Source organism: Hyla sarda, chromosome 7 (assembly GCF_029499605.1).
Source record: "Hyla sarda isolate aHylSar1 chromosome 7, aHylSar1.hap1, whole genome shotgun sequence".
In the NCBI taxonomy this organism is placed as follows: Eukaryota; Metazoa; Chordata; class Amphibia; order Anura; family Hylidae; genus Hyla; species Hyla sarda.
Genome location: NC_079195.1, coordinates 105,616,351 through 105,644,252, shown reverse-complemented (window position 1 = coordinate 105,644,252; position 27,902 = coordinate 105,616,351). Strand labels below are relative to the sequence as shown.

The window sequence follows — 27,902 nt, the reverse complement described above, 5'->3', positions numbered from 1 at the left end:
CAGCCCAGTGTCAGAAAGCTGGGTTTACATCAGAGATCTTGGGTCTTCCAGCAGGACAATGACCCCAAACATACTTCAAAAAGCATCCAGGAATGGATGGCAACAAAGCGCTGGAGAGTTCTGAAGTGGCAGCAATGAGTCCAGATCAAAATCCCATTGAACTCCTGTGGAGAGATCTTTAAAATTGCTGTTGGGAAAAGGCGCCCTTCCAATAAGAGAGACCTGGAGCAGTTTGCAAAGGAAGAGTGGTCCAACATTCCGGCTGAGAGGTAGAAGAAGCTTATTGATGGTTATAGGAAGCGACTGATTTCAGTTATTTTTTTCCAAAGGGTGTGCAACCAAATATTAAGTTATGGGTGCCAATAATTTTGTCCAGATCATTTTCGGAGTTTGGTGTGACATTAAGTCCGATTAGATTTTTTTCCTCCCTTTTTAGGTTTAGTTCCAATACACACAAAGGGAATAAACAGGTGTATAGCAAAACGTGTGTTACTGCAATCCTTTTCTGTGAGAAATACTTCATTTTCTCGAAAGATTTCAGGGGTGCCAACATTTACGGCCTTGACTGTGTGTGCACGGGCTGGACAGGCTATCTCTAAATGCACAATTGTACAATAAGCAATAAGCTGGATATGTGAACCACAGTGCAGGATGCCAGGCAGGGGATGAGACAAGAACAGGTAGAAAATTGTCACGACATGTGCCCCCACAGAGCCCCACGCAATCTGTCACTTTTAAACTCAGTGTGAATTTCCCTCCAACCAGTGTCCAACCTTGTAGTATCTACCAGTACCCATATATTAGAATAATGTTGCGCTATATTGACAATCCTATGTGTATGTATACCTAACAATTGGGAGGCAGGTGTCAGGTTAAACGAGGATCAGTCGTGTTGGATTTCAGTGTAATGTTTGTTAGTATTTTCTGGGAGATAACCCATTGCAGGAGGTGATTTAGCAGACATAGAAGTATAATCTTTACACTGGATGCTTTATATTTGGAAGGGCCATAGCAATGTATTTCTGCTTATTTGTCTGGGTATTAGTAACTTAACACTTTAGCATTTCATTTACTTCTTTTCAACTTTAGGACATATTTGTGAGTCTCTCTCAAGTGGATGGACTTTACTTTGTGTGCAACATCGATGACTTTAAATTTGTCGCTGACATGATCCAACATATTCCTCTAAATTTAAGGGCACGTTATGTATTTTGCACTGCTCCCATAAATCGTAATCTGCCATTTGTGTGCACTTCACTACTAAAGGTGAGTAAGAATTTCTTGTATCCCTTTTTTTCTCCAATATGGGCGCATTCACACGTGTGTATTTTGGGCTGCAGATCTGTTGCAGATTTGCTTTAGCAGATTCTGCTGCCTATTGAAGTCAAAGGGCAGCAAAATCTATTGCAGCAGATCTGTAGTAAAAATATGCATGTGTGAACGTACCCTTAATCTGTGTTTTCTAACGTACTTTGATAGCAACGTGATATATTGCTTTTGTATGATATTTTATTAGTACAATATTATCATTATTTATTATTTACTGATCTAATGCCTGTCTCCTTTAGTTTGCCCGTCAGTTCAGCAGGAATGAGCCCCTTACTTTCCAGTGGGTTTGCAAACATGTTAGCTGGCCTGTTTCACCTCCGAAAACCATTAAGGATCTAATGCATCTAGAAGCTGTGCATGACATCCTTGATCTTTATCTATGGTTAAGGTAAGATAAAACTTTATCCATACTGCTTTCAGTGTTGCCATATCTAAAGACCTCTCTATATGCATGCATGCTCGACTGAGATGAGCTGCTGCCATTACATTTTTCCTAGTTCCTGCTCACAGTTATTAGAAGTGTATCCACAGCAGTAGGTTGTTCATCGACTTGAGAGAAGTACCCTATGTTTCTGATAAGGGAAGGTGTAGAGATGTACAGTGCAGCTTTATACATACCTATTGGTTGTAGGTAATGCTGTGTATTAAATCTATTTCTTTTATCAGTTACCGCTTCATGGATATGTTTCCGGATGCAGGACTTGTCAGGTCAATTCAGAGAGAACTAGACACCATTATTCAGACAGGTGTTCATAGCATCACTAAACTTATCAGAGCCTCAGAAATCAGGACCGCACTGCAAATCGTTGATGAAATGCAGAAGGACTCGGCAAGTGTTCTGGATGACACTCAAAGACCCGGACCTAGGAGAAACAGGACTATTAAATCTGCAAATTCTGATGCCCAGAAAGGAACTCTCACATCTAAACTTGTTCAGGATGGACTCCTTACACCAGACATGTTAAAACAGCTGGAAAAAGAATGGATGTCTCGCCAGCACAGCCGAGGAAGCCAGGCCAAATTCAATGAACTGGACATTTTAAAAAAGAACAGAAAGAAAAAATAGTATAAATAGATTATTTACACTTTTTTTTTATATTTTAATATTGTAAAATAAAAAACACTATATAAAGATGGTAATCATTTGGTTTTATTTTACATTTTGGAAAGTGTTACAGGGTGTACTCCCATGCCCCAGCATGCTGAATATTTATGTTCAGAACGCTTGGAGCAGGCGGCTGTGATCATGAGGTCACCGCCATGTCCCTTATGAAGTAACACCACGCTCCTCAATTCATGTCTATGGGAGGGGGCATGTCGACCGTCACGCCCCCTCTCATAGACGTGGAGTGGGCGTGGCATAATGTCACAAGGGGCGGGACCCCCCCCCCTGATTAGACATCTGATCCCCCATCCTTTGGATAGGGGATAAGATGTCAAGCAGCGGAGTACGTATCATAGAAAAGATAAATGTCCTGGATCCAGCAATTCCGTAAAACATCCAAGTTTATTTGTAATCCAAAAACATTAAAATCTTGCAAACAAGCACTTAGTGCAAACCACCTAACCAGTGATACACTGAAACATGATCATGATTCAGTGTATCACTGGTTAGGTGCTGTGCACTAAGTGCTTGTTTGCAAGATTTTAATGTTTTTAGATTACAAATAAACTTGGATGTTTTACGGACTTGCAGGATCCAGGACATTTTTCTTTTCTACGATAAGTACCAGGCCAGGCTGAGGATCCGTGCAAAACCAGCGGGAGGTGAGCTGAAAATCTTTCTCAAAAGCAGCGGAGTATGGGGCTGGGCGGTATGACCAAATGTGTGTATTGCGGAATTTTTGTAACTTTTGGTATAACGGTATTTTTTTGCAGCCCGGGCATAGGGATACCGCACAGTATAGAGCAGTGGTCTTCAACCTGCGGACCTCCAGATGTTGCAAAACTACAACTCTCAGCATGCCCGGACAGCCGTTGGCTGTCCGGACATGCTGAGAGTTGTAGTTTTGCAACATCTGGAGGTCCGCAGGTTGTAGACCGCCGGTGGACGCAACAAATAGGAGGAAAAGGATGGCAGCGCTTGCGGGTGACATGTGAGTATTTACCCCGATGGGGACAGCGCTGGGCTGATAATTGGTGGGCAGCGCTCGCGGGTGACATGTGAGTAGTTCCCCGATGTGGGGACAGCGCAGCACTAGGCTGATTCATTCATTCCGAGGGGGAGGGGCCAAACCGTTATTTTGGTATGGGTTCAAATTCCTATCGTGCAGCACAAAAATTTTGGTGTTCGGTATGAACCGGTTTACCGCCCAGCCCTAGCGGAGTACCCCTTTAAAGTTACAGAGCACAATAAAGCTGTTCAAACTAGGATAGCATCATACCATGACGTCCAGTTAAAAAGCTGGCAAAAGTAAGACTCAATCCTCAATTTATACATTTAAAAAAAAAAACTGTCTGCTTTCTCCCCCCCCCTGCACTAACAAGCGGTACTGGCCGGTAGTACGGGGGGCGCTGATCAGTTTGATGCCTAGCGTGCCCGGATACGCCACGCCGTTCTACCGTTATTTTTCTTTTTTCAGGCTATGCAAATTAGCTGCCAACTGGCATAGGCTGGGTTACTGACTTCATCTGGCACTGTGACGTAACCACCGCCCGGCTTATGAATATTCATGTTCTCCCTCCTCATCTCCCTCTCCTCCCCACTGATTTCAGGACTCCACTGCGCATGTGCTGGCTCCCTGTCTACACCCAGAAGCGGCTTCTGTATAGTATTGTACATTGTGATGTAACTTGCCCCTATAAATAAAACGTTTTTGCCACACACTGTTTACTTGGTTTTTGTGAAAATATAAATCCCAGCATGTCCACACAAATCGTTTTGCTGTGTGGGCATGCTGGGAGTTGTAGTTTTGCAAAAGCTAGCAATACTATGTTTGGTAGCTATACATATAAATAAGATCAGAAATTAAGATATGTATGATGATGTGAAATGGCAGTGAATAAGTATTAACCATGCTTACTGATATTTATGTAATACCTTGTACAATAGCCCGTAGTAGCCCGTGTAGTCCGTGAATCTGACTAAGACTGAGCAGAAAATACAGAGCAATATCATGGTAGAAAACTAACAAATAATAAAAATAAAGGCAGGTGGGGGGGGGGGGGGGGGATTATCATGATGGGGCAGTGAACTGGGAGGATTTTAATATTTAACAAGATCAGGTACTCTTTAAGTCAAGCAATTGGCTGGGCCATTGTAGCAGCCTTATTTTCTTTCATTCAAAACCATTTGAGAGTTTCCATGGCTGAATGTTTCATCTTCATCATCCTGGTAGATGGCCGAAATGTTTTGTCAAGGATGTCTCTGTATATTTGCCCATTTATCTTTCCTTCAATTATGTGACGTTTTCCAGTGGCATTTACTGAAAAGCCGCCTCACACCATGATGTTTGCACCTCCAAACTTCACTATAAGTATGGTATTTTTAGGGTGATGTGCAGTGCCATTTCTCCTCCAAACATGGTAATATGACATCTAAACAGTTCCATTTTGCTCTCATCTGACCGCATTATATTCTCCCAGTATTTCACTGACTTTTCCAAATGTTGTGCAGCAAACTTTAAACAACCTTTAAATCCTTTTTATTCAGGAATGGAGTCTTATGTGGTAAATATGTATACAGGCCATGGCGGCGGATTGCATTACTTTTAGACAACAGTACCTGGTAATTCTAGGTCTTTTTGAAGCTCTCTAAGAGTTGTCCTTGGCTCTTAGACAACCCTTCTGATTATTCTTTTCACTCCTCACTGGAACATTCAGAAGCCTAGAAAGGCGTCTGTGTAACAAACACCATTTATGTTTTGCAACAATTGGGTTGGAAAGGTCTTGTGACAGCTCTTTGCTGTTACCCATCATGAGATGTGTCTTGTTGCGTCCCTGTGTGTCGTCGTCAAGGCAACATCATTATTCCGGGGCCGAGCGCGGAGAAGAGGCCCACCCGGTGAAGATGGACAGGCGTTACTTGTCCTAAAAAAAAAAGGGCGGCTAACTTTTCTAAAGAAAATTGGTAAACATAAAATTGTCCTTTTCTGACCCCTATAACTTTTTTTTATTTTTCCATATACACGGATGTATAAGGGCTAATTTTTTGCACCCTGATCTGTAGTTTTGGTATTTTTTTTTTACGTTTCATAAATATTTATATCGTTATTGGTTTGGACATTTACGCACGCCGTGATACCAAATATGTAGATTTTTTTTGTTTGTAAAATGGGAAAATAAGGGTGATTTTATTTTTTTTTATTACGGAAGGGGTTTTATATAAATTTATAGACTTTATTTTATTTTACCCCTTTTAAGTCCCCATAGGGGACTTTTATGTACAATCTTTAGATTGCATTCACTGTATTATGCTTTGCCTATGGCATAGCATTACACAGTGTAATCAGCCATCCACTGATACAGCCTAGCTAATCCCATGAGTTGGCCGCAGGCATGAGGACCCTCCACCATTTTAGCTTATTATAACCTCGCAGTCAGGTTGAAAGGGGTACAATAAGCTCCACTGAGCAAACTGGCAACTTTTACTTTAGACACCATGATTAGCATTGATCACGGCGTCTAAAGGGTTAGACATCATTACTAGGGATGAGCGAATCGAATCTGACTAATCCGAATTCGTTACGAATTTCCGGAAAAATTTGCTTCACAACGAAATCTGAATATTGCTGTGATTCCATTGCACAAATTGCTTCATTAAACTCCATTTAGTGCGGTCCAGGCTCCAGGGCATCCAAAATGGCAGATCCACATGTGCGGACATGGGGCAAGGAACTCTGGGAAGGCGGCAAGGCGGGTAGGCATGCAGCCTATCAGCAGCCAGCCCTGTGATGTCACAGCCCTATATAATCGGCAGCCATCTTGCGGCCAGTCACTTCAGCGTTTTATTTCCAAGAGGGTGTTTCATTCCAGGGAGAGAGAGAGCATTGTGTGCGTTGCACAGAAAAACAGCTTTACAGCAGCGATTCACCACAAACCCAAATCACTTCCTAAAATCACTGACAGAAAGTACACTTTTGGGTGTAATACACAGCGACTCCACTGCTGCTGTGGGGTGTACAGCAACTCTAAAGCTTAAAGGGGCAAGTTAGGCAGAGCAGTAAAAGCCATTGTCATCTGCTATTAGTGCCAAATAATACTGTACTGTACAGCGATTCTGTACTGCTGCACTTGGTTGTACAACAACTGTAAAGCTAACGGGTCAGTTAGGGTGAGCACGAAAAGCCATAATCACCTGATTACAGTGCCTAATACAGGTTGCGTATTGCAGCTTCCTATAGCTGGTGTAGGTGTTTTTTTTTTTTTCCTTCCTGAAAAACAAATTTTTGCCTAGTTATTGTGAAAGGCCAGCCAAAGCTACACCCTTGTTTCTTTAGCTTTATATAGTTTGTAGTGGAGACAAGGTCCTCCTCTTATAAGTTTAAACTGTACATACACCTACGTGGTGTAGTTTTTTTTTCCTGAAAAATTAATTTTGGCCTAGTTGTGAAAGGCCAGCCAAAGCTACACCCTTGTTTCTGTAGCCTTATACAGTTTTAAGCTGAGCGTATTGTCCAGCTTTCATAAGTGTAAACTGTAGGTACACCTACGTGGTGTACCGTATATACTCGAGTATAAGCCGGGTTTTTCAGCACGATTTTTCGTGCTGAAAACACCCCCCTCGGCTTATACTCGAGTGAACGCTCTGCCCTCAGTGGTCTTCAACCTGTGGACCTCCAGATGTTTCAAAACTACAACTCCCGATGGCTGTCCGGGCATGCTGGGAGTTGTAGTTTTGAAACATCTGGAGGTCCGCAGGTTGAAGACCACTGCCCGGGCCTTCGTCATCATCCAGCCACCCCCTCCCCCCTTTAGTTTTGTACTCTCCTCCGCTCGGCGGGACGTTCGGGTGAGCTGGTCCGGGTCATCTGTGCTGCAGGACCGTCCGGTGGGAAGGGATAGTCGTTCCGGGCTGTCCATCTTCATCGGGTGGGCCTCTTCTCCGCGCTTCATGCCCGGCCCCGGAATAATGACGTTGCCTTGACGACTATGCACAGGGACGTTGCGTCCCTGTGTGTCGTCGTCAAGGCAACATCATTATTCCGGGCGCGGAGAAGAGGTCCACCTGGTGAAGATGGACAGGCAAGTGTTACTCGTCCTAAAAAGGGCGGCCCCACACAGGAACCTCTCCCTATTTCTACCTAAAAACACTACCATTTCCCAGGGGAAGATTTTACCCCCACCTGTTACAATGTACCATACGTTGTTCCCTTCCACCTTTTAGAGATCTTTGCATCACATCAATACTTGGTGGTGTAGGTGGAACATGGTGCTTTTTGCACACTTTTCCTTTTGTTAGATTTAAAAAAAAAAATTTTTGGGTCCATATAGTTTATCCTAAGAATATTAAAAGTTAAGTTTTACATAATGCATATACTCAATACTTACTTGTGCACACCAACACTTTGACAAAAGAGACCGTTTTCTTCTTCCTGCCTCAGCTACTATTCTGATCCTGCCACCCGCCTGATGCCAAGTTCTCCTTCTTTTACCCACCTTCGTTACCGGGTACTGATATTAACACCCACCACCCCACTCTACCAAAGTACACCGCAGCGCTCACGTGTGGAGCTGTAACTAAGGTCAGGGACAATACATGTCCTTTACGGCCCACTGGGTGAATGTGGTTCCTGCACAGCAACTTGGACAGGTCACGCCGCTTCCGCCTCCACGCTCTCAGGCCATTGGTCCTGCGACAGTGTGCAACTCCACCTCCTCATCCTCCACCGTGTCCTCAGCCTCCACTGCACGGACAAGTCTCAGTGCCCCTCCAGCATACCATGTGTGCAGGGCACGGCGGTGTCACGCTGTTCTTCACATGGTTTGCCTTGGCGAACAGAGTCACACAGGGGAGGAACTGCTAAGTTATTCATCAAGAAATTGAATCATGGCTTACTCCACGAAAACTGGTAATGGGAACCATGGTGACCGACAACAGGAAGAACATCTTGTCTGCGCCGCTTCAAGGAAGCATATTCCCCCTGCATGGCACACGTGTTCAATCTGGTTGTCAAGCGGTTCCTAAAGTATTCCCCCATCTGCAATGGGAAGGAAACTTTGCATGCACTTCAGCCACTCTTACACCGCAAAGAACACCCTCCTTGAGCTGCAGCGTCAAAACGGTATACCCCAACATAGGCTGATTTGCGAAATTTCAACGCATTTGAATTCTACCCTTCATATGTTGGACCGACTATACGAACAGAGAAAAACCATTACCGATTTCTTGATGATACAAGCGGATAGGGGGACTCCCCTGTGTAAATTTAATGTCAACCAGTGGCAGCTCATACGTTACACCTGCCGTTTGCTCAGGCCCTTTGAGGAAGCCACATTATTAGTCACCAGGATTACGGGATGAATGACGTCATTCCATTGCTTCATTTACTAAAACACGTGTTGGAAATGATAGCTGGTCATGGCACTAGAGACGTCATCTTGACTACATCTTGCTGCCACATGTGCCCTGTGGGGGCTGAACTGGAGGAGGAGGGGGACAGTGGAGCACAGGAAAGGTTTTGCAAAATGGGTGGTTTTTATAGTCATCTGACAGGAGGAGCAGGCTGTGGAGCTGCAGGGTAATGAGACAGAGGACCCAGACACACCGTGGCCATGTGGCCTCCTCATGCTGCTGGCACATTAAATGACATTTTTTATCTTAATCTATTTTAAATTTAAATTTAAAAAATATATTTAATCTTTTCAATTGTGAGGCCCTGTGGTCTTGTCAGGCTGTTGCCACCTCCAGGCAGCATCATTCTGCCACATTATGGTTTCCTCCTGCTGCTGCCACCTCCAGACTGTGTCATTGTGCTGCCATGTGGTTTCCTCATGCTGCTGGCACATTAAATTAAATGTTTTAGGTTCATCTATTTGAAATCTTCATTTTAAATAAAAAAAAATATATCTTTAATATTTTCAATTGTGAAGCCTTATGGCCTCTTCAGGCTGTTGCCACCTCCAGGCTGGGTCATTCTGCCGCTATATGGTCCCCTTTTGCTGCTGCCAATTCCAGGCTGTGTCATTCTGCCAGATTATGCTCTCCTGATGCTGCTGCCACCTCCAGGCTGTGTCATTGTGCCACCATATGGCCTCCTCATGCTGTCCGCACATTTAATTAAACTTAAAATTTTAATCTATATATAATCTTCAATTTAAATTTTACAAAATATCTTTAATCATTTCAATTGTGATTAATCAATCAATGGGGGGCAGGGTTGCTGAGAGGCAGGGGCTGGAACAGGTGGTATCTTGCCTCACGGAGGACCGCCAGCTCGATGCGCACCAGAAATGGGTCCTCAAAAAAGGATTTTACATTTTTTAATAAATTCAAATAAAATTAAATAAAAATTACATAAAATAATCTCTTAAATCTCTTCAATTGTGATTCCATATGGTCTCCCAACCCTGCTGCCACATCCAGACGCTCTGCGGCAGTGATTCTAATAGCGATGCCTGTAATCTGCATGGCATACTGAATTACAGTATTATTTCACTAACACAACACACTCCCTATACCTGTTACAATAAGGCAAAGTGTTCTACACCCCTATTGAAGCTCTCTGTAGCCAAAAAAAAATTCCGGAAAATTCTGTGAATCGGCTGAATCGAATTTTTCAAAAATTCGCTCATCTCTAATCATTACCAGTGATACTGTTTTAAAGCAAGTGCAGCGCCTGCGCTTGCTTCAAAATATTTAACACTTAAGGGCGTACAGGCATGTCGCGGTGTGTTAAGGCCCAGGGGACAAGGGAAGTGGTTAATTACTGAGCTTATGTGTTTTGGTTTCTTTGTATGTATGGAATGCTTGGGTTGCTACCAACATTTGGTGCAAATTTCAAGTCAATAGCACATTTGGAAATTTTGTTAGAAAAATAGTGTTCAATAATTATTCCAACCCCTGTATTACCAAACCTTTATTTAAAGCAGTATTTTCCTTTCTGCTTTAATTCACCAAAAACAGATCTCCCAAAGGCTTGTATGACTGCAGCCTTAACCATTGCTTTTGACCTTATTGTGGAATGTGGCATTAACAGGACCTTTTGTCATCCAAAAAGTATCACCTTTGATCAACGCAGATGTGTGTTCATAAATGTGAGATGAGAATTTGTGTTGTTTTTGGTCAGCAGTGCCTTGTGCCTTTGCAGCTTTTCCATTTTTTACACAAGGTATTTTTTTATTGTGAACAGTCAGCTGTATACATTGACCTTAACTGAGGGGGAAAAAAGCCTGCACTTGTTTAGATTAATAGTTTTTAGTTTTGTTTGTTTGTTTTATTTCGTAGAGGAGTCGGCAGTGTACTCATGGTGATGTTTTTGTAGGCCAGCCACTCCTGAAAAGGAATCTCTATTTGGGAATGATTCACTAGAGTCCCAGAGCCTTGGCAATGGCTTTGTAACCCTTTCCGATTTTTCTTTTATTTACTTGTATGTTTGGCATGTGTAGAGTACTGCATCATGTGCTGTATTGTGAGGCTGTCTAGCTTGCTTCATGTTGCCAGACATGTTTTTTACAAGCGATGTTAAGATTTTGGCTAGTAAAATTGAATCTTATTGTGAATTTCATGAATTAGTTATCTTGCAGCTAAAGGGGCAGTTGTTTTTTTCATATATACGGCCAGGTAGAGCTGGACATCTTTTTTCCTCAATAAATGTGCAGTTCAATAATCTTCGTCTAATACTAAAAGTAGTCTGATGGTCTGAAACATTATTTTCTGCTCATTCAGTAGACACTGTTCTGGTTGAGTGTTTTCTTATCAGTTGTGGTTCAGCCTGGCTCGCCCACCTTTATATGCTATACTCTATTTATAAAAGATTGCTGGACAACTGTTGAAATAAAGCTCTTTCTGCCTTTTGTCTCTGCCATATTTCACTCATTTTATTTTTAGTGTATATTTCTGTAATGTTTCATTTTGTGTGTATATGTATCTCTAGGATTGTAATGTATTGCATTTTTTTTTTTTTTTTTTTACAAAAGGTATATCCATATGGATATTTTGTTTTTCTCTGGTGCATTCCACATAGGTGTTTAGGGCTCAGCCCGCAACAAGTGAGGTATCTTCTCTTCTGTACAGGGGTCAGGTAAAACCGGTAATTCAACCTCCTGCCTAATGTTGTTGAAAAGCTCCTTAGAAGTGAATGGGGTTAAAGTTCTCAAGAGAACTATGTCTTGAATATAAATGAGGTAAGAGTCAATGGCTGCTAAATTCTAAATCTCACTAATGCACTTAGTAAAGGTTATGGCCACAAGAAAGTAGACCTTGTAGCATAAAGGTGTGGTGCGCTACGGGGGGGTGAAGGTGATGGTGTATGGAGCAGATGTTATAGCCCAGGGGCAGATGTTATTAACCCCTAAATGTTCATGACACCAGGGCATGGTTTTCACTAAGTAACCACCCGAAGGTAGCTCCGCTATCCCTAGGTTAGGCAGGGTAATAATAGTCCAAGGCCAGGTTAGGGTTAACGGTAGCTTTACTGAGGTACACAGGTTGTAACAGTCTTTACAGCTAGGCCAGGATCCCAAAGAGGTGGCCAGTAACACAGAGGGGACCTTGCAACTTGCTGGTACTTGCAGTGTTTGGGCAGACTTCAACTCAGCCACGCTGACTATAATTGACTTGACTATAGACTTGACTTGACTGTAGGTAGTGACAGCAGACACAGACGACTTGACTTACTGACATGTGGCTGCTGGTTAGGCTTGAGGCCCCCAGATGTGCTGGACACTGGCTCTGAGACGTCCGGTCTTTACTGTAGCTCAGCAGGAGTGATGAGAGCAAAATAGACAGATTGAAGCTCCTCCCTTCCTTATAAAGGCGTGGCTGAGCAAGGAGCCCATAGGTCAAGCTGCAGGTCACCTGGTTAGCTGGTGCTACCTGGGTAACAACCATGTGACAAATATACAGATAACACAATGAGGGAGACCTTACAGGAGAGCCCCTACGGCACAGAGGGACTTAACCTGACAGGGCCTATGTACTGTACGGAACTATCCCGTACTGGGACATCACAAAGGCTAGAAATCTAAAGAAAGAAGAAGTTTAAATGTGGCTTAATAGAGTTGGTCTAGAACATAACAATGTTCCCATGTGGGTAACAGGTCTGTAATCGCTGGGCAAAAAGTAGGTCCTTTTGGCCATGGTTGCTCTAGCTCAGTGTCTCTCAAGTGTGGTCCTCAAGTCCTCCCAACAGGTCATGTTTTCAGGATTTTCTTTAGTCTTTCACAGGTGATATAACTGTGGTGATGCCTGATTCACTGACCATAATTATATCACATGTGAAAGACTGGAAATCCTGAAAACATGACCTGTTGGGGGTACTTGAGGACCGCGCTTGAGAAACACTGCAGGTGAGCTCTGATCCCCTGTGATCATTTAGAAGACCTTTGGTATCACTGGAATGGGCAGAAATATATAGATCTGATGGAAGTTCCATGGTATGGAGGCTGTATTCAGAGCCCGTGGCCTCTCTCATGTACAGGGAGCAGAATCATTCTACCTTGGCACTTCCATGACTGGTCATTATGTTCACCTTTTGGTGACACCAGCAGTCTACCATCTGTTTAAAGATAATCTGATCCAGAATTCAATCCTAGTAGGAGCACATGGCGGAATTTGGGGAAAAATTCCACTTGGAAACTCCATTGCTGCAGAGTCCCCCTTTTTTTTTTATTTTTTTTTTATTTTTTATTTTTTTTTTTTAAAACCCCTTAAGGACCAAGACCATTTTCACCTTAAGGACCTGAGCGTTTTTTCACATCTGACCACTGTCACTTTAAGCATTAAGAACTCTGGGATGCTTTTACTTTTCATTCTGATTCCGAGATAGTTTTTTTTTTTTTTTTTTCGTGACATATTCTACTTTATGTTAGTGGTAAATTTTTGTCGATACTTGCATAATTTCTTGGTGAAAAATTCAAAAATGTTAGGTTACAGACCCAGTTTTTGAATTTTCACAAGGGGTAATAGGAGAAAAAGCCCCCCAATATTTGTAACCCAATTTATCTTGGGTAAGGAAATACCTCATGTGCAGGGCCGGATTAATGTAGGGGCGGATGGAGCTGCCGCTCCAGGCCCTTACATTAAAATAGGCCCAGTGGCCTGCACAGGCGGCCCGCATAGGCCGCCCGGACAGGTGACCCGCCTCCCGTTCTGCCGCCAACACCTAACGCCGACACCTAACACCTAACGCGCCCCCCCGCTCCTCACTATCTCACAACACCCGGGCCGTCGTCACCTCCGCCGGTCACACGCGCTGCGGCAGCTGTCAGTGAGAGCTGCGGTGACGTCATCCACTTCACGGCGGCGCCCGGAAGTCATGTCCCCGCGGCTCCCACTGACACAAGGACTGAGCAGCAGCCGCCGCAGCATGTCAGTCTGAGTCACCGGGTCCTGGAGAGAAAGGTGACAGCCCTTGGGGCCATTTATAATGTAAGGCACTGTGAGGGGCACAATTTAACATGTCAGGGGGGCAGCAACCGCATTATAGGTTGCAAGACATGGTTTATTATATATGAGGGGGACATTATATGTGGGGGCACATGACAGGGGGTGTCATGTGCCCAAATAATGCCCCCCAGTCATGTGCCCCTCATATATAATACCCCATGTCCTGTGCCCCTCACATATAATGCCCCCCTGACATGTGCCCCTCACATATAATGCCCCCCTGACATGTGCACCTCACATATAATGCCCCTGGCTGTCCTGCCCCCTCAGGGGCATTATATGTGAGGGGCACATGTCAGGGGGGCATTATATGTGAGGGGCACAGGACATGGGGTATTATATATAAGGGGCACATGACAGGGGGACATTATATGTGGGGGCACATGACAGGACCCCCCCCCTGTCATGTGTCCATATAATGCCCCCCTGTCATGTGCCCCTCATATATAATACCTCATGTCCTGTGCCCCTCATATATAATGCCCCTCATTTATAATACCCGCCTCCCGTTCTGCCGCCAACACCTAACGCCGACACCTAACACCTAACGCGCCCCCCCGCTCCTCACTATCTCACAACACCCGGGCCGTCGTCACCTCCGCCGGTCACACGCGCTGCGGCAGCTGTCAGTGAGAGCTGCGGTGACGTCATCCACTTCACGGCGGCGCCCGGAAGTCATGTCCCCGCGGCTCCCACTGACACAAGGACTGAGCAGCAGCCGCCGCAGCATGTCAGTCTGAGTCACCGGGTCCTGGAGAGAAAGGTGACAGCCCTTGGGGCCATTTATAATGTAAGGCACTGTGAGGGGCACAATTTAACATGTCAGGGGGGCAGCAACCGCATTATAGGTTGCAAGACATGGTTTATTATATATGAGGGGGACATTATATGTGGGGGCACATGACGGGGTGTCATGTGCCCAAATAATGCCCCCCAGTCATGTGCCCCTCATATATAATACCCCATGTCCTGTGCCCCTCACATATAATGCCCCCCTGACATGTGCCCCTCACATATAATGCCCCCCTGACATGTGCCCCTCACATATAATGCCCCTGGCTGTCCTGCCCCCTCAGGGGCATTATATGTGAGGGGCACATGTCAGGGGGGCATTATATGTGAGGGGCACAGGACATGGGGTATTATATATAAGGGGCACATGACAGGGGGACATTATATGTGGGGGCACATGACAGGACCCCCCCCCTGTCATGTGTCCATATAATGCCCCCCTGTCATGTGCCCCTCATATATAATACCTCATGTCCTGTGCCCCTCATATATAATGCCCCTCATTTATAATACCCCATGTCCTGTGCCCCTCATATATAATGCCCCTCATATATAGTACCCCATGTCCAGGGGGCATTATATGTGAGGGACACATGTCAGGTGGCATTATATGTGGGGGGCAAGTGACAGGGGGGCATTATATGTGGGGGCACATGACAGGGTCCCCCCTGTCATGTGCCAATATAATGCACATATAATGCCCCCCTGACATTTGCAGCTTACTTATAATACCCCCTGTCCTGTGCCCCTCACATATAATGCCCCCGTCATGTGCCCCCACATATAATGCCCCCCTGTCATTTGCTCCTCACATATAATGCCCCCTGACATGTGCCCCTCATATATAATGCCCCATGTCCTGTGCCCCTCATATATAATGCCCCTGATATATAATACCCCATGTCCAGGGGGCATTATATATGAGGGGCACATGTCAGGGGGCATTATATGTGGGGGGCAAATGACAGGGGGGCATTATATGTGGGGGCACATGACAGGGGCCCCCCTGTCATGTGCCAATATAATGCACATATAATGCCCCCCTGACATTTGCCGCTTACTTATAATACCCCCTGTCCTGTGCTCCTCATATATAATGCCCCATGTCCTGTGCCCCTCACATATAATGCCCCCTGAAATGTGCCCCTCTTATATAATGCCCCATGTCCTGTGCCCCTCACATATAATGCCCCCTGACATGTGCCCCTTATACATAATGCCCCATGTCCTGTGCCCCTCACATATAATGCCCCCTGTCCTGCCCCCTCAGGGGGCATTATATTTTAGGGGCACAGGACAGGGGGCACTATAAGTCAGGGACATATGTCAGGGGGCATTATATGTGCATTATATGGGCACATGACGGGGGGGGGGGCTGTCCTGTGCCCCCCCACATATGCCCCCTGAAATGTGCCCCTCATATATAATGCCCCATGTCCTGTGCCCCTCACATATAATGCCCCCTGACATGTGCCCCTTATACATAATGCCCCATGTGCTGTCCTGTGCCCCCCACATATAATGCCCTATGTCCTGTGCCCCTCACATATAATGCCCCCTGAGGAGGCAGGACAGGGGGCATTATATGTGAGGGGAACATGCCAGGGTGCATTATATGCAAGGGGTACAGGACAAAGGGCATTATTATTATGTGGGGGGAACAGGACGGGTTATCATTATTATATGTGGGGGCACAGGATGGGGCATTATTACCATACATGAGGGGCACAGAGTGTTTTGCATTTCAGAGGTATGGGCCGGCATTTATTATTGTAGGTGTAAGAGAAGCATTTTTAATGCTGTAATGTGTAGGAGCACCAAAATTATTAAAAGGTAGCAGAGCATTTGATAAATTTTGTGCAGGTCACATTTTCTAAAATTTCACTCTTCACATACACCAAAAAGCTAAGTCTGGGCTGGTGTAATTTTAGAGACTTTTCAGTGGTTTTGCGCATTTTTTGTGCCTTTTCACAAAAAGGTGCAGTGCATAAAACCCGTCCATATTATGTGTATTGCCAAAATCAGTGAATTACAACTCAAGCGCAAAAAAGGAACAAATAAACCCTGCTTGCGCCTTTTTTGCACCATTTTTAGACACAAAAAAACAGTCTAAAGACAATTATACATGTTGGCCATAGTGTATATTATAAGGAATTTTGGGGTAGTATGGTTTTTATGGGCCACATAATTACGGTATTGTATTCAGAGGGTGCATGGCAAGGTTATATTCAGAGAGCACAGTATGTGGTAGTATTATATTCAAAGGGTTCAGTGTGTTGTAGTAATATATTCAGAGGGTTCTGTGTGTAGTAGTAATATATTCAGAGGTTACGGTGTGTGGCGGTATTATATTCAGAGGGTACAATGTGTAGTAGTATCATATTCAGAGGGTACAGTGTGTGCCAGTATTATATTCAAAGGATATGGTGTTTGGCAGTATTATAATAATTATTGTTTTCATATAGAGGATCAGAATCCGCTGACATAGTGAGGAGACGTGTGGGCATCAAGTTCTGCTGAGTGAACATTTAGCTGAAACAAGTCCTGGCGGTATGTACCATCTAAATTAGATAAGAAAAGACTATAGAGAAGACGTCACCTGTAGTAACAGATTTTATTGTGTATTCTCTTCACTATAGAGAAGACGTCACCTGTAGTCACTTATTTCATTGTGTATTCTCCTCACTATAGAGAAGACGTCACCTGTAATCACTGATATCATTGTGTATTCTCTTCACTATAGAGCAGACGTCACCTGTAATCACTGATATCATTGTGTATTCTCCTCACTGTAGAGAAGACGTCACCTGTAGTCACTGATATCATTGTGTATCCTCCTCACTATAGAGAAGACGTCACCTGTAGTCACTGATATCATTGTGTATCCTCCTCACTATAGAGAAGACGTCACCTGTAGTCACTGATATCATTGTGTATTCTCCTCACTATAGAGCAGACGTCACCTGTAATCACTGATATCATTGTGTATTCTCTTCACTATAGAGAAGACGTCACCTGTAGTCACTGATATCATTGTGTATTCTCCTCACTATAGAGAAGACGTCACCTGTAGTCACTGATATCATTGTGTATTCTCCTCACTATAGAGCAGACGTCACCTGTAATCACTGATATCATTGTGTATTCTCTTCACTATGTCCTATCAGAGCTGGAGTCACTAGTAAGTTCTGCAGTAATGAGGGGTGAAACAACAACTCCTAGCATAGCCTTACCACATACTTAAGGTCATACTGGGAGCTGTAATTTTAAATGGTAAAAACTTTTTTAGCACTTTCCCATTCTGTGGGCATTCAGCACGGGCATCACAACATGCTAAAAAAATCAGGGCCTATATCCCTTAATGTTATGTTTTTGCAAATATTCATCCAGTTGCTGTTTAAACGTCTTTACAGACTCTAATAAGATCATATCTGCAGGCAGAGGATTCCACATCCTTATTGTTCTTAGTGTAAAAAACCCTTTCCTTTGCCTTAGACAAAATCTCCTTTCTTCCAGTATAAAAGCCCATAGCAACCAATCAGATCACTTCTTTCATTTTTGAAAAAGCCTCTGGAAAATGAAAGAAGCGATCTGATTGGTTGCTATGGTTAACTCAGCAATTTTTCCTCTGGACACTAACATATATTCAGCTATCCTGGTAATGTGCATAAAACATGTGACAGATGCGCTTTATTTGTGTTAAGAAAAATTACTTTGTGTTGCATTTTCATTTTATATATTCCGATAAAAAGGCCCATCAAAATCTTCAGCACCAGGCCCATGATGCTCTTAATCCGGCCCTGCTCATGTGTATGTCAAGTGTTCGGCGGACGCAGTAGAGGGCTCAGAAGGGAAGGAGTAACAATGGGATTTTGGAGAGTGAATTTTGCTGAAATGGTTTTTGGGGGGCATGTCACATTTAGGAAGCCCCTATGGTGCCAGAACAGCAGAAAAACCCCCACATGGCATACCATTTTGGAAACTACACCCCTCAAGGCACGTAACAAGAGGTCCAGTGAGCCTTAACACCCCACAGGTGTTTGACGACTTTTCGTTAAAGTCGGATATGTAAATGAAAAAACATTTTTTTCCACTAAAGTGCAACTTTTTTCCCAAATTTACCATTTTCACAAAGGGTAATGGGAGAAAATGCCCTCCCAAAATTTGTAACCCCATCTCTTCTGAGTATGGAAACACCCCATGTTAGGACGTAAAATGCTTTTGGAAAGCAAATTTTGCTGAAATGGTTTTTGGGGGGCATGTCGCATTTAGGAAGCCCCTATGGTGCCAGAACAGCAAAAAAACAAAACAAAAAAAAAAAACAAACACATGGCATACTATTTTGGAAACACCCCTCAAGGAACGTAACAAGGGGTACAGTGAGCCTTAACACCTCACAGGTGTTTGACGACTTTTTGTGGGGGTGTAAATGCTCACTGCATCCCTTATTACATTATGTGAGGGGTGTAGTTTACAAAATTGGGTCACATGGGGGGTCCATTGTTCTGGCACTATGGGGATTTGTAAACACATGTGGCCTCCAATTCCAGACAAATTTTCTCTCCAAAAGCCCAATGGCGCTCCTTCTCTTCTGAGCATTGTAGTGCACCAGCAGAGCACTTTACATCCACATATGGGGTATGTTCTTACTCAGAAGAAATGGGGTTACAAATTTTGGGGGGCTTTTTTTCCTATTTTCCCTTGTGAAAAAGAAAAATTAACAGTAACACCAGCATTTTAGTGAAATTTATTTTTTTTCTTTATTTTCACATCCAACTTTAACGGAAATTCGTCAAACACCTGTGGGGTGTTAAGGCTCAATATACCCCTTGTTACATTCTGTGAGGGGTGTAGTTTCCAAAAGGGGGTCACGTGGGTATTTATTTTTTTGCGTTTATGTCAGAACCGCAGTAAAATCACCCACCCCTGTGCAAATCACCAATTTAGGCCTCAAATGTACATAGTGCACTCTCACTCCTGAGCCTTGTTGTGCTTCCGCAGAGAATTTTATGCACACATATGGGGTATTTCCGTACTCAGGAGAAGTTGCGTTACAAATTTTGGGGGTCTTTTTTTCCTTTTACTGCTTGTGAAAAGAAAAAATATGGGGCAACACCAGCATGTTAATGTAAATATTTTTTTATTTTTTTGACAGGCTGGTGTAGCCCCCAACTTTTCCTTTTCATAGGGGGTAAAAGGAGAAAAAGACCCCCAAAATTTGTAGTGCAATTTCTCCCGGAAATACCCCATATGTGGCCCTAAACTATTTCCTTGAAATACGACAGGACTCTGAAGTGAGAGAGCGCCATGCGCATTTGAGGACTAAATTAGGGATTGCATAAGGGTGGACATAAGGGTATTCTACACCAGTGATTCCCAAACATGGTGCCTCCAGCTGTTGCTAAACTCCCAGCATGCCTGGACAGTCAGTGGCTGTCCGGAAATGCTGGGAGTTGTTGTTTTGCAACAGCTGGAGGCTCAGATTTTGAAACACTGCCGTACGGTACGTTTTTCATTTTTATTGGGGGAGGGGGGGACAGTGTAAGAGGGTGTATATGTAGTGTTTTACCCTTTATTATGTGTTAGTGTAGTGTAGTGTTTTTAGGGTACATTCACACTGGCGGGGGGTTACGGTGAGTTTCCCGCTAGGAGGTTGCACTGCGGTGAAAAATTTGCCGTCACTGATGCCTGCTGGGGCCGACACTTCCGCCCTTAGTTCTTCTACACAGGGTGCCTCCAGCTGTTTCACCACTACAACTCCCAGCTTGCCCTGACATATATTGGCTGTCAGGGCATGCTGGGAGTTGCAGTGGTGAAACAGCTGGAGGCACCCTGTATTAAAAACAATATCTTTCTATGACCGTGGCGCAACCCGAAACCCAAACTCCTCCCACCCACGAACACCGCTACCCGAGCAACGCCGTGCAACCTGGTCTCCCCCGTACCAAAGTGCAGGACAGTCCGGTGTGAGGTGGATACCGGCAGCAGCGACTGGATGCCGCGAGGCGGGGCTGGCGTGCGAGGCCAGGGAGTAGAGGAGTCAATGCGCGCATCTGTTCTCAGTGCTCGCTCGCGCCTGTATGATTGACAGTCGGTCCAAATTCAGGCGTGACGCCACGCCAGGCTGCAGCCGGCCACTAGGAGGGAGACTCCTAGTGGCCGGTTTTCAAATGTAAATTAAAGCATTTTAATAAAAAAAATAATAACATTTTTTAACTATATTAGAGAGATGTTGTAGTACATAAGTACTACAACATATCAAAAAAAAAAGTTGGTGACAGTGCCCATTTAAGCAAAGATATATATATTTTGCACAATTCATTATCAATTCTGCAGTTCATTGAGTAACATAATAGCACTAATAACAATCTTAAAATGAAGGTACATTAAAAAAAAGCTTTTGACCTTGCACTCAAACATGTCTAAGGTTTTGATTTTCTATATAGAGATGGGAGAAGCACATGGCTGAGTGCTTCACTCCCCAGCTCGCTGCTCTCCCTGACTCATTGTAAGTCTATGGATCCTGTCTTATGCCACAAATTAGGCATTGTGGCCAAGCCTTGACGTTAAAGGGGTACTCCCGTGGAAAACTTTTTTTTTTTTTTAAATCAAGTGGTGCCAGAAAGTTAAACAGATTTGTAAATTACTTCTATTAAAAAAATCTTAATCCTTCCAGTATTTATTAGCTGCTGAATACTACAGAGGAAATAGTTTTCTTTTTTTTTGGAACACAGAGCTCTCTGCTGACATCATGACCACAGTACTCTCTGCTGACACCTCTGTCCATTTTAAGAACTGTCCAGAGTAGGAAAAAATCCCCATAGCAAACATATGTTGCTCTGGACAGTTCCTAAAATGGACAGAGATGTCAGCAGAGAGCACTGTGGTCATGATGTTAGCAGAGAGCTCTGTGTTCCAAAAAGAAAACCATTTCCTCTGTAGTATACTGACCCCAAAAAGTACTGGAAAGATTAAGATTTTTTAATAGAAGTAATTTACAAATCTGTTTAACCCCTTAAGGACCAAGGACGTACCGGTACGTCCTTGGTCCTGCTCTTCTGATATAACGCGGGGTTACACAGTAACCCCGCGTCATATCATGGCGGGCCCGGCGTCATAGTGAAGCCGGGACCCGCCTCTAATAGCGCGCAGCGCCGATCGCGGCGCCGCGCGCTATTAACCCTTTAGCCGCGCGCTCAAAGCTGAGCCGCGCGGCTAAAAGTGAAAGTGAAAGTTCCCGGCTAGCTCAGTCGGGCTGTTCGGGATAGCCGCGGCTAATCGCGGCATCCCGAACAGCTGACAGGACAGCGGGAGGGCCCCTTCCTGCCTCCTCGCTGTCCGATCGCCGAATGACTGCTCAGTGCCTGAGATCCAGGCATGAGCAGTCATCCGGCAGAATCGTTGATCACTGGTTTCTTATGAGAAACCAGTGATCAACATAGAAGATCAGTGTGTGCAGTGTTATAGGTCCCTATGGGACCTATAACACTGCAAAAAAAAAGTGAAAAAAAAAGTGAATAAAGATCATTTAACTCCTCCCCTATTAAAAGTTTGAATCACCCCCCTTTTCCAATAAAAAAAAAAACACAGTGTAAATAAAAATAAAAATAAACATATGTGGTATCACCGTGTGCGGAAATGTCCGAATTATAAAAATATATCATTAATTAAACCGCTCGGTCAATGGCGTGCGCGCAAAAAAATTCCAAAGTCCAAAATAGTGCATTTTTGGTCACTTTTTATATCATTTAAAAATGAATAAAAAGTGATCAATAAGTCCTATCAATGCAAAAATGGTACCGTTAAAAACTTCAGATCACGGCGCAAAAAATGAGCCCTCATACCGCCCCATACACGGAAAAATAAAAAAGTTATAGGGGTCAGAAGATGACAATTTTAAACGTATTAATTTTCCTGCATGGAGTTATGATTTTTTCCAGAAGTCCGACAAAATCAAACCTATATAAGTAGGGTATCATTTTAATCGTATGGACCTACAGAATACATATGAGGTGTCATTTTTACCGAAAAATGTACTACGTAGAAACGGAAGCCCCCAAAAGTTACAAAACAGCGTTTTTTTTTCAATTTTGTCGCACAATGATTTTTTTTCCCGCTTCACCATAGATTTTTGGGCAAAATGACTGACGTCATTACAAAGTAGAATTGGTGGCGCAAAAAATAAGCCATCATATGGATTTTTAGGTGTAAATTTGAAAGAGTTATGATTTTTTAAAGGCAAGGAGCAAAAAACGAAAATGCAAAAACGGAAAAACCTCCGGTCCTTAAGGGGTTAACTTTCTGGCACCAGTTGATTTAAAAAAAGTTTTCCACTGGAGTACCCCTTTAAGCGCTCAGCTGTGCGCTTTTCTGCTGCTCTCTGGTTTCTGTGCTTTAGCAAGGCAATAGTGAATCCTGTATATGTTCCCCCAGGCATCCTCCTGCTCGCTCTTGTTACTTATCAGGTTTTGCTTCTAAGACCAACCTTTTGCCCTATGCTCTTGCAAGAGTGTCTGTTCAGTCCCAGCCCATGTTTTGGTCTGGTCCACATTCTGTTCTTGTGTGTTGGCTGCCTCAAGTGATTCTGAGTCCTATGTCCGGACCTCCTTCAAGTTGTCTTCTGGGTTTTGACCTGGCATGTTTCTGAATTCTGAATCTGCCTACTCCTCTGAACTACTCGTATAGTATTCTTGTTGTTATTATCTTGTTGAGTCTATGTTCCTGCTTTCTTGGAAAGTCCTGAAATCCTGCATCTACACCTACAACTATCTCTCCTTATCTGCCACTTCTGGGTCTGTGTTCCTGGTTCGCCTGGACTGGTCCTGAAAGTTCTACAATCCTGTGTGTATACCTACGAACATTACACCATACGATTGTGTGCCGTATATGGGCCATAAGAATGTCGGTGACTCATTACACTTAGCTTAATCAATATCTAGTCCTAGCAATAAACCAAGAAAAGAGTGTTAATGATTGAACCAGCACAGTGAATCACTGCAGCCTTTGTCTTCATTTTCTCAGTCCTGACTCCTTTGGTAATAGGACGTGACCGGACCCTTGTTTTATATGAACTCCAATAGAACTTTTTTCCTCCTAAACCTAAACTTTGTATTCATTGGTCTAAAATGCTTGCTGTACATTTAGTGTCGTTTTGGTTCACAAAACTAAAAGAAGATCAGATAAAGAAGGTAAGCAATGTTATTTCCTTTCTTACGTGTTAACTCATTGATCACTTACTAAGATTGGGCTGGGATTACCCAGTACCTGTATTTTCATTGAGCTGAAATACTAAATGCTTGTATAGTTTTGCTCTGATGCCAGACTTTGGATTGGTACAATATAACATCACCAATATATGTTCTCATATGCATCCTCCACCCTCCCATATGCCTTCAGTCGGGATATTGGGTGTTTTCAGAAAATTATCATTGAAATACAGTGATCCCTCAAGTTGCAATATTAATTGGTTCCAGGACGACCATTGTATGTTGAAACCATCGTATGTTGAGACCATAACTCTATGGAAACCTGGTAATTGGTTCTGAAGCCACCAAAATGTCATAAAAAAATAGGAAAAGGTGAGGATTAAAGAAAAATAAGTAGATAACTAATACAGATAAAGCAAGATTGTACATATAAAAGTAAGAAAGATCTGCTGGGAGCTGTAAATCACTGTCTATGTCAGTGTTTCCCAACCAGGGTGCCTCCATATGTTGCAAAACTACAACTTCCAGCATGCCCGGACAGCCGTTGGCTGTCCGGGCATGCTGGGAGTTGTAGATTTGCAACAGCTGGAGGTACCCTGGTTGGGAAACAATGGTTTATGTAGAGGACAGGAGCTTCTTCAGGGTCCTATACAGTACACAGTGTCCCAAATGGAGCCGCCCTTACTTGGTGTCCAAAGGAGCAGCTAACCCTGACACAGGTAAGGAGTAGTACAGAACTTGTAGTTCCTCCCTGTACTGTAGGGGGCGCTACCAGACAGGAATTCAGTGAATGTACTTCAGTAATAGAGGTGATTTACCAGTAAAATGCCCATTCTGATTCGTCCGTTCCTCCAGTTGTGACACATTTCACACATCTGGACTATCTGTAGCATTGTATGTTGAGTCTGGTTTCAAGTTACAATGGTCCAGAAAAGACCATTGTATGTTGAACCTATTGTATGTTGAGGCCATTGTAAGTTGAGGGATTGCTAACTGTGGATATTTTGGGGCTATCTTAAGGGGTGGGTACTTTGGGATATCCATTGTTACATAGATACCTGGTTGATAAATAAGGCTGGGTTGCCATATATTATGCCTGAGCTGGATACAATTGATCCTGCACTGTTCCGGTGTCCACAGTTGGACAGCAACATGCTATTTGCATATATGTTTTTTTTTTTCTTTGTCTATAACTGTGAGATTATCCAGAATCAAAATTGATGCTGCAGAACACAAAAATGCTTTCATATGACACTATGGGATGAGCTTCGATATCTGTTTCCCTTCTGTATTTTAGTACTGCCCTGGAGAGAGTCAAATTGAGAGGGATGGACCTATGTGAGAACCTAGTCTAATAAATGACAGCTTGTAATATGCTAGTTCAGGTACACATAGTTCATGATTAATTCAACTTTAAATACAAAAATCTATAATACTTGTACTCTACTCTAGAAAACCGATAAAAAAAAATAAAAGCTTGTAGGACACACGCTACACATTCTAGACATATATATATGCTTGAGATAGCACTGCAGCTAAAATGTTACATCACTTTTGTTGTTGTGCAATCATTTTTTTGCCTTTTTGAAAAAATACCAGACCTCTGTTTTTATTTTTTGCTGACTGAATTCTTCCTAACTTGGGCTTAACAGGAATTTCAATGGGAAACACTGTATAGATTTTGGTTCAGGTTGACGTGATAGTACCACACTGTTGGTACAACGATATCCCTTTAATCAATTACCGTATATATTCGAGTATTAGCCGTTCCGAATATAAGCCGAGGCCCCAAATTTCACCCCAAAAACCCAGGAAAACCTATTGACTCAAGTATAAGCCTAGGGTGGGAAATACATTCTCCCCCCCCCCCTGTCATCATCCCCCTCCCCTGTCATCATCCATCATCCTCCCACCCCTGTAACCATCCAGACCCTCTTGTCCATATTACCCCCTGTCCATATCCCCCTGTCATCTTCCAGACCCCCCTTTCAATATCCCCCCCTGTCCATATGACCCCCGTCCATCATCCAGACCCCCCCTGTCCATTTGACCCCCTGTCATCATCCAGACCCCCTTTCGTTTTCTTACCTCCCCCGTTGTTGCTCTAGTAGCTGCAGGGACCATCCAGGGAGGGTGAGACAGGCAGTCCATCTTCACTGCAGGGACCGTCCGCATTCCAGGGGGAGGGTGAGCCGGTATGGGCCGTCCATCTTTATCGGGAGGCCCTCTTCTCTGCTCCGGGCTATCCTCGGACTAGTGATGCTGTATTGACTTCACCACGCAGGGACGTCCGTGCATAGCAGATGTCTCTGCGCAGGGACGCCCCTGACGTCATACACCTCATTCGCAGGGACGCCCCTGACGTCATATGCAGGGTCAATGCAGCATCACTAGTCCAGGGACGGCCTGGAGCAGAGAAGTGGGCCTCCCGGTGAAGATGGACGGCCCAGACCAGCTCATTCTCCCCACCGGAATGTGGACGGTCCCCTGCAGAGAAGATGGTCGGCCTGGCGTGAAAAACTAGGCTGATACTCGAGTATATATGGTAATTTAACTCTGGATGACTCTTGCTGTTTGTAAAAACATCTAATCCTGCTAAAATTCTGTTTAGAAATAGTGCATAGGGGCTCAGTATTTGGCACTGATGCACTGTTAAATGTTTTGCCTATACCTCTTATGGGTGTGCTCATCCGCATGTTCTGCAGACTCCTTAGGGTGGTGACCCTCCTTTCTCTATTATTGTGGATCATTTAATATAATTTTTTCCGTTCTGACTGTACCATGTCTATGCAACTTATGGACGGGTATTGCACTATTTTTCTATTTTGAAGTTTTCTATTTATTCTTATGTGAGGGTAGGACACGGGACTTGGGGGTGGTGGGTGGGAGTTTTGTGTGGGTGGGGAAGGGGTAGGGGGTTTGTGGTTTTGTTTTGTCGTTTGTTTGTATACCACAAAAAGTTCAATAAAAATTTCTGATTTAAAATTATTATTTTTTTTTTTTTTGCCTATGTCTCTATACATTTTGCATTGTCTTGCTGCCATCAGGTTGGCTGACTACATATTTGCATTACAATCAGTTGCAGGTTGCTAAGTAAAGTAGCAAAGTAACATAGGAAAAAGGTTTTTTTTTTGTTTATTATTTTGACAGGATACCTTTAAGGCCCATTCACATCACTGATTTTCCAAGCATTCTGCTTGGAAAATACGGTGCATTAGTCTTCCATTGTTTTCAGTCGGATCTGATGCACCATTCACGCTACGGAACTTCTGTCTTGGAAATTCAAGAGCCCAGACACCGTCAAAAGAATGAAATGTGCATTCTTTCAGCGGAATGCAATCTGAAATGCATTGACGGCTACTGGGATGGCACATTTCCGAGCGGTCCTAGCATTGGCTTGTTTTGCTCGAGCTCGCTCCAGATGGAATCCCCACCCGGAATATATGAGCCCTTATGGTATATCCCCTGGAGGTCTGACTACTGTGCACTGCAAGAATGTACAGATTCTAGCCATCCTCCAACCTAAAGGTGCATAAACTGTCAGCTGTCCATTACCACTGGTTAGTTATCAACAAGGAGATCGTTCAGGTTCACAGCTTATTGACAGCAGTGGTGACTGCCCTCTTCAATGTAGCCTGTGGATTGTCAAAGGGACGGGCCCACTGCTCTCAGTAGGGCATAAATCTGAGCCTGTTCCTGTTGAGAACCCGATTAGTAGACTATACGCTAAGTATATTGAGCTACGAAACCAAAGACATCTATAGCTATCCTATCGGGAGTGTGGAGGGGGGTATGAATAAAAAACAAGAAGCACAGCAATCTGTGGAGCAGTAGCTCCTTATATCTGATGAAGCCTGATGTTTTTAAATAGGCCACAAGTCTTTTTAAATGGGTTATTCCAAGTAAAACACTTATTCCCTATCCAGAGGATAGACAAGTGTCACATCACGGGGTCCACTGTTGGAACCCCCGCTATCTTGAGAATGAAGTGGAGAGTTGTGCATACACTTGGTACAGCACCTGACTAT

The 27,902-nt window shown here is 43.7% G+C and overlaps 2 protein-coding genes across 3 annotated transcripts in view; both read left to right on the top strand.

The window, feature by feature from the left end:
* Positions 1–2,460, top strand: part of SUPV3L1 (Suv3 like RNA helicase) — a 31,867-nt gene extending 29,407 nt beyond the window's left edge. Inside the window, exons 13-15 of the mRNA XM_056530307.1 lie at positions 1,090–1,266; positions 1,569–1,717; positions 1,996–2,460. Coding sequence (XP_056386282.1) covers positions 1,090–1,266; positions 1,569–1,717; positions 1,996–2,395 — 726 coding nt within the window. The 3' untranslated portion in view covers positions 2,396–2,460. The remainder of the gene's footprint in view (positions 1–1,089; positions 1,267–1,568; positions 1,718–1,995) is intronic.
* Positions 2,461–11,512: 9,052 nt separating this feature from the next.
* LOC130282257 (hexokinase HKDC1-like) overlaps positions 11,513–27,902 on the top strand; it is a 62,991-nt gene continuing 46,601 nt past the window's right edge. The window contains exons 1-2 of one of the 2 annotated variants that reach the window (XM_056530299.1): positions 11,513–11,613; positions 17,134–17,218. Coding sequence is in view for 1 of the 2 variants with exons in the window: in XM_056530298.1 (XP_056386273.1) it covers positions 23,794–23,856 (63 nt within the window). In the remaining variant the exon portion in view is untranslated. Of the gene's footprint in view, positions 11,614–17,133; positions 17,219–23,793; positions 23,857–27,902 lie in introns of those variants that run through there. The other variant, XM_056530298.1, reaches the window with a different exon arrangement.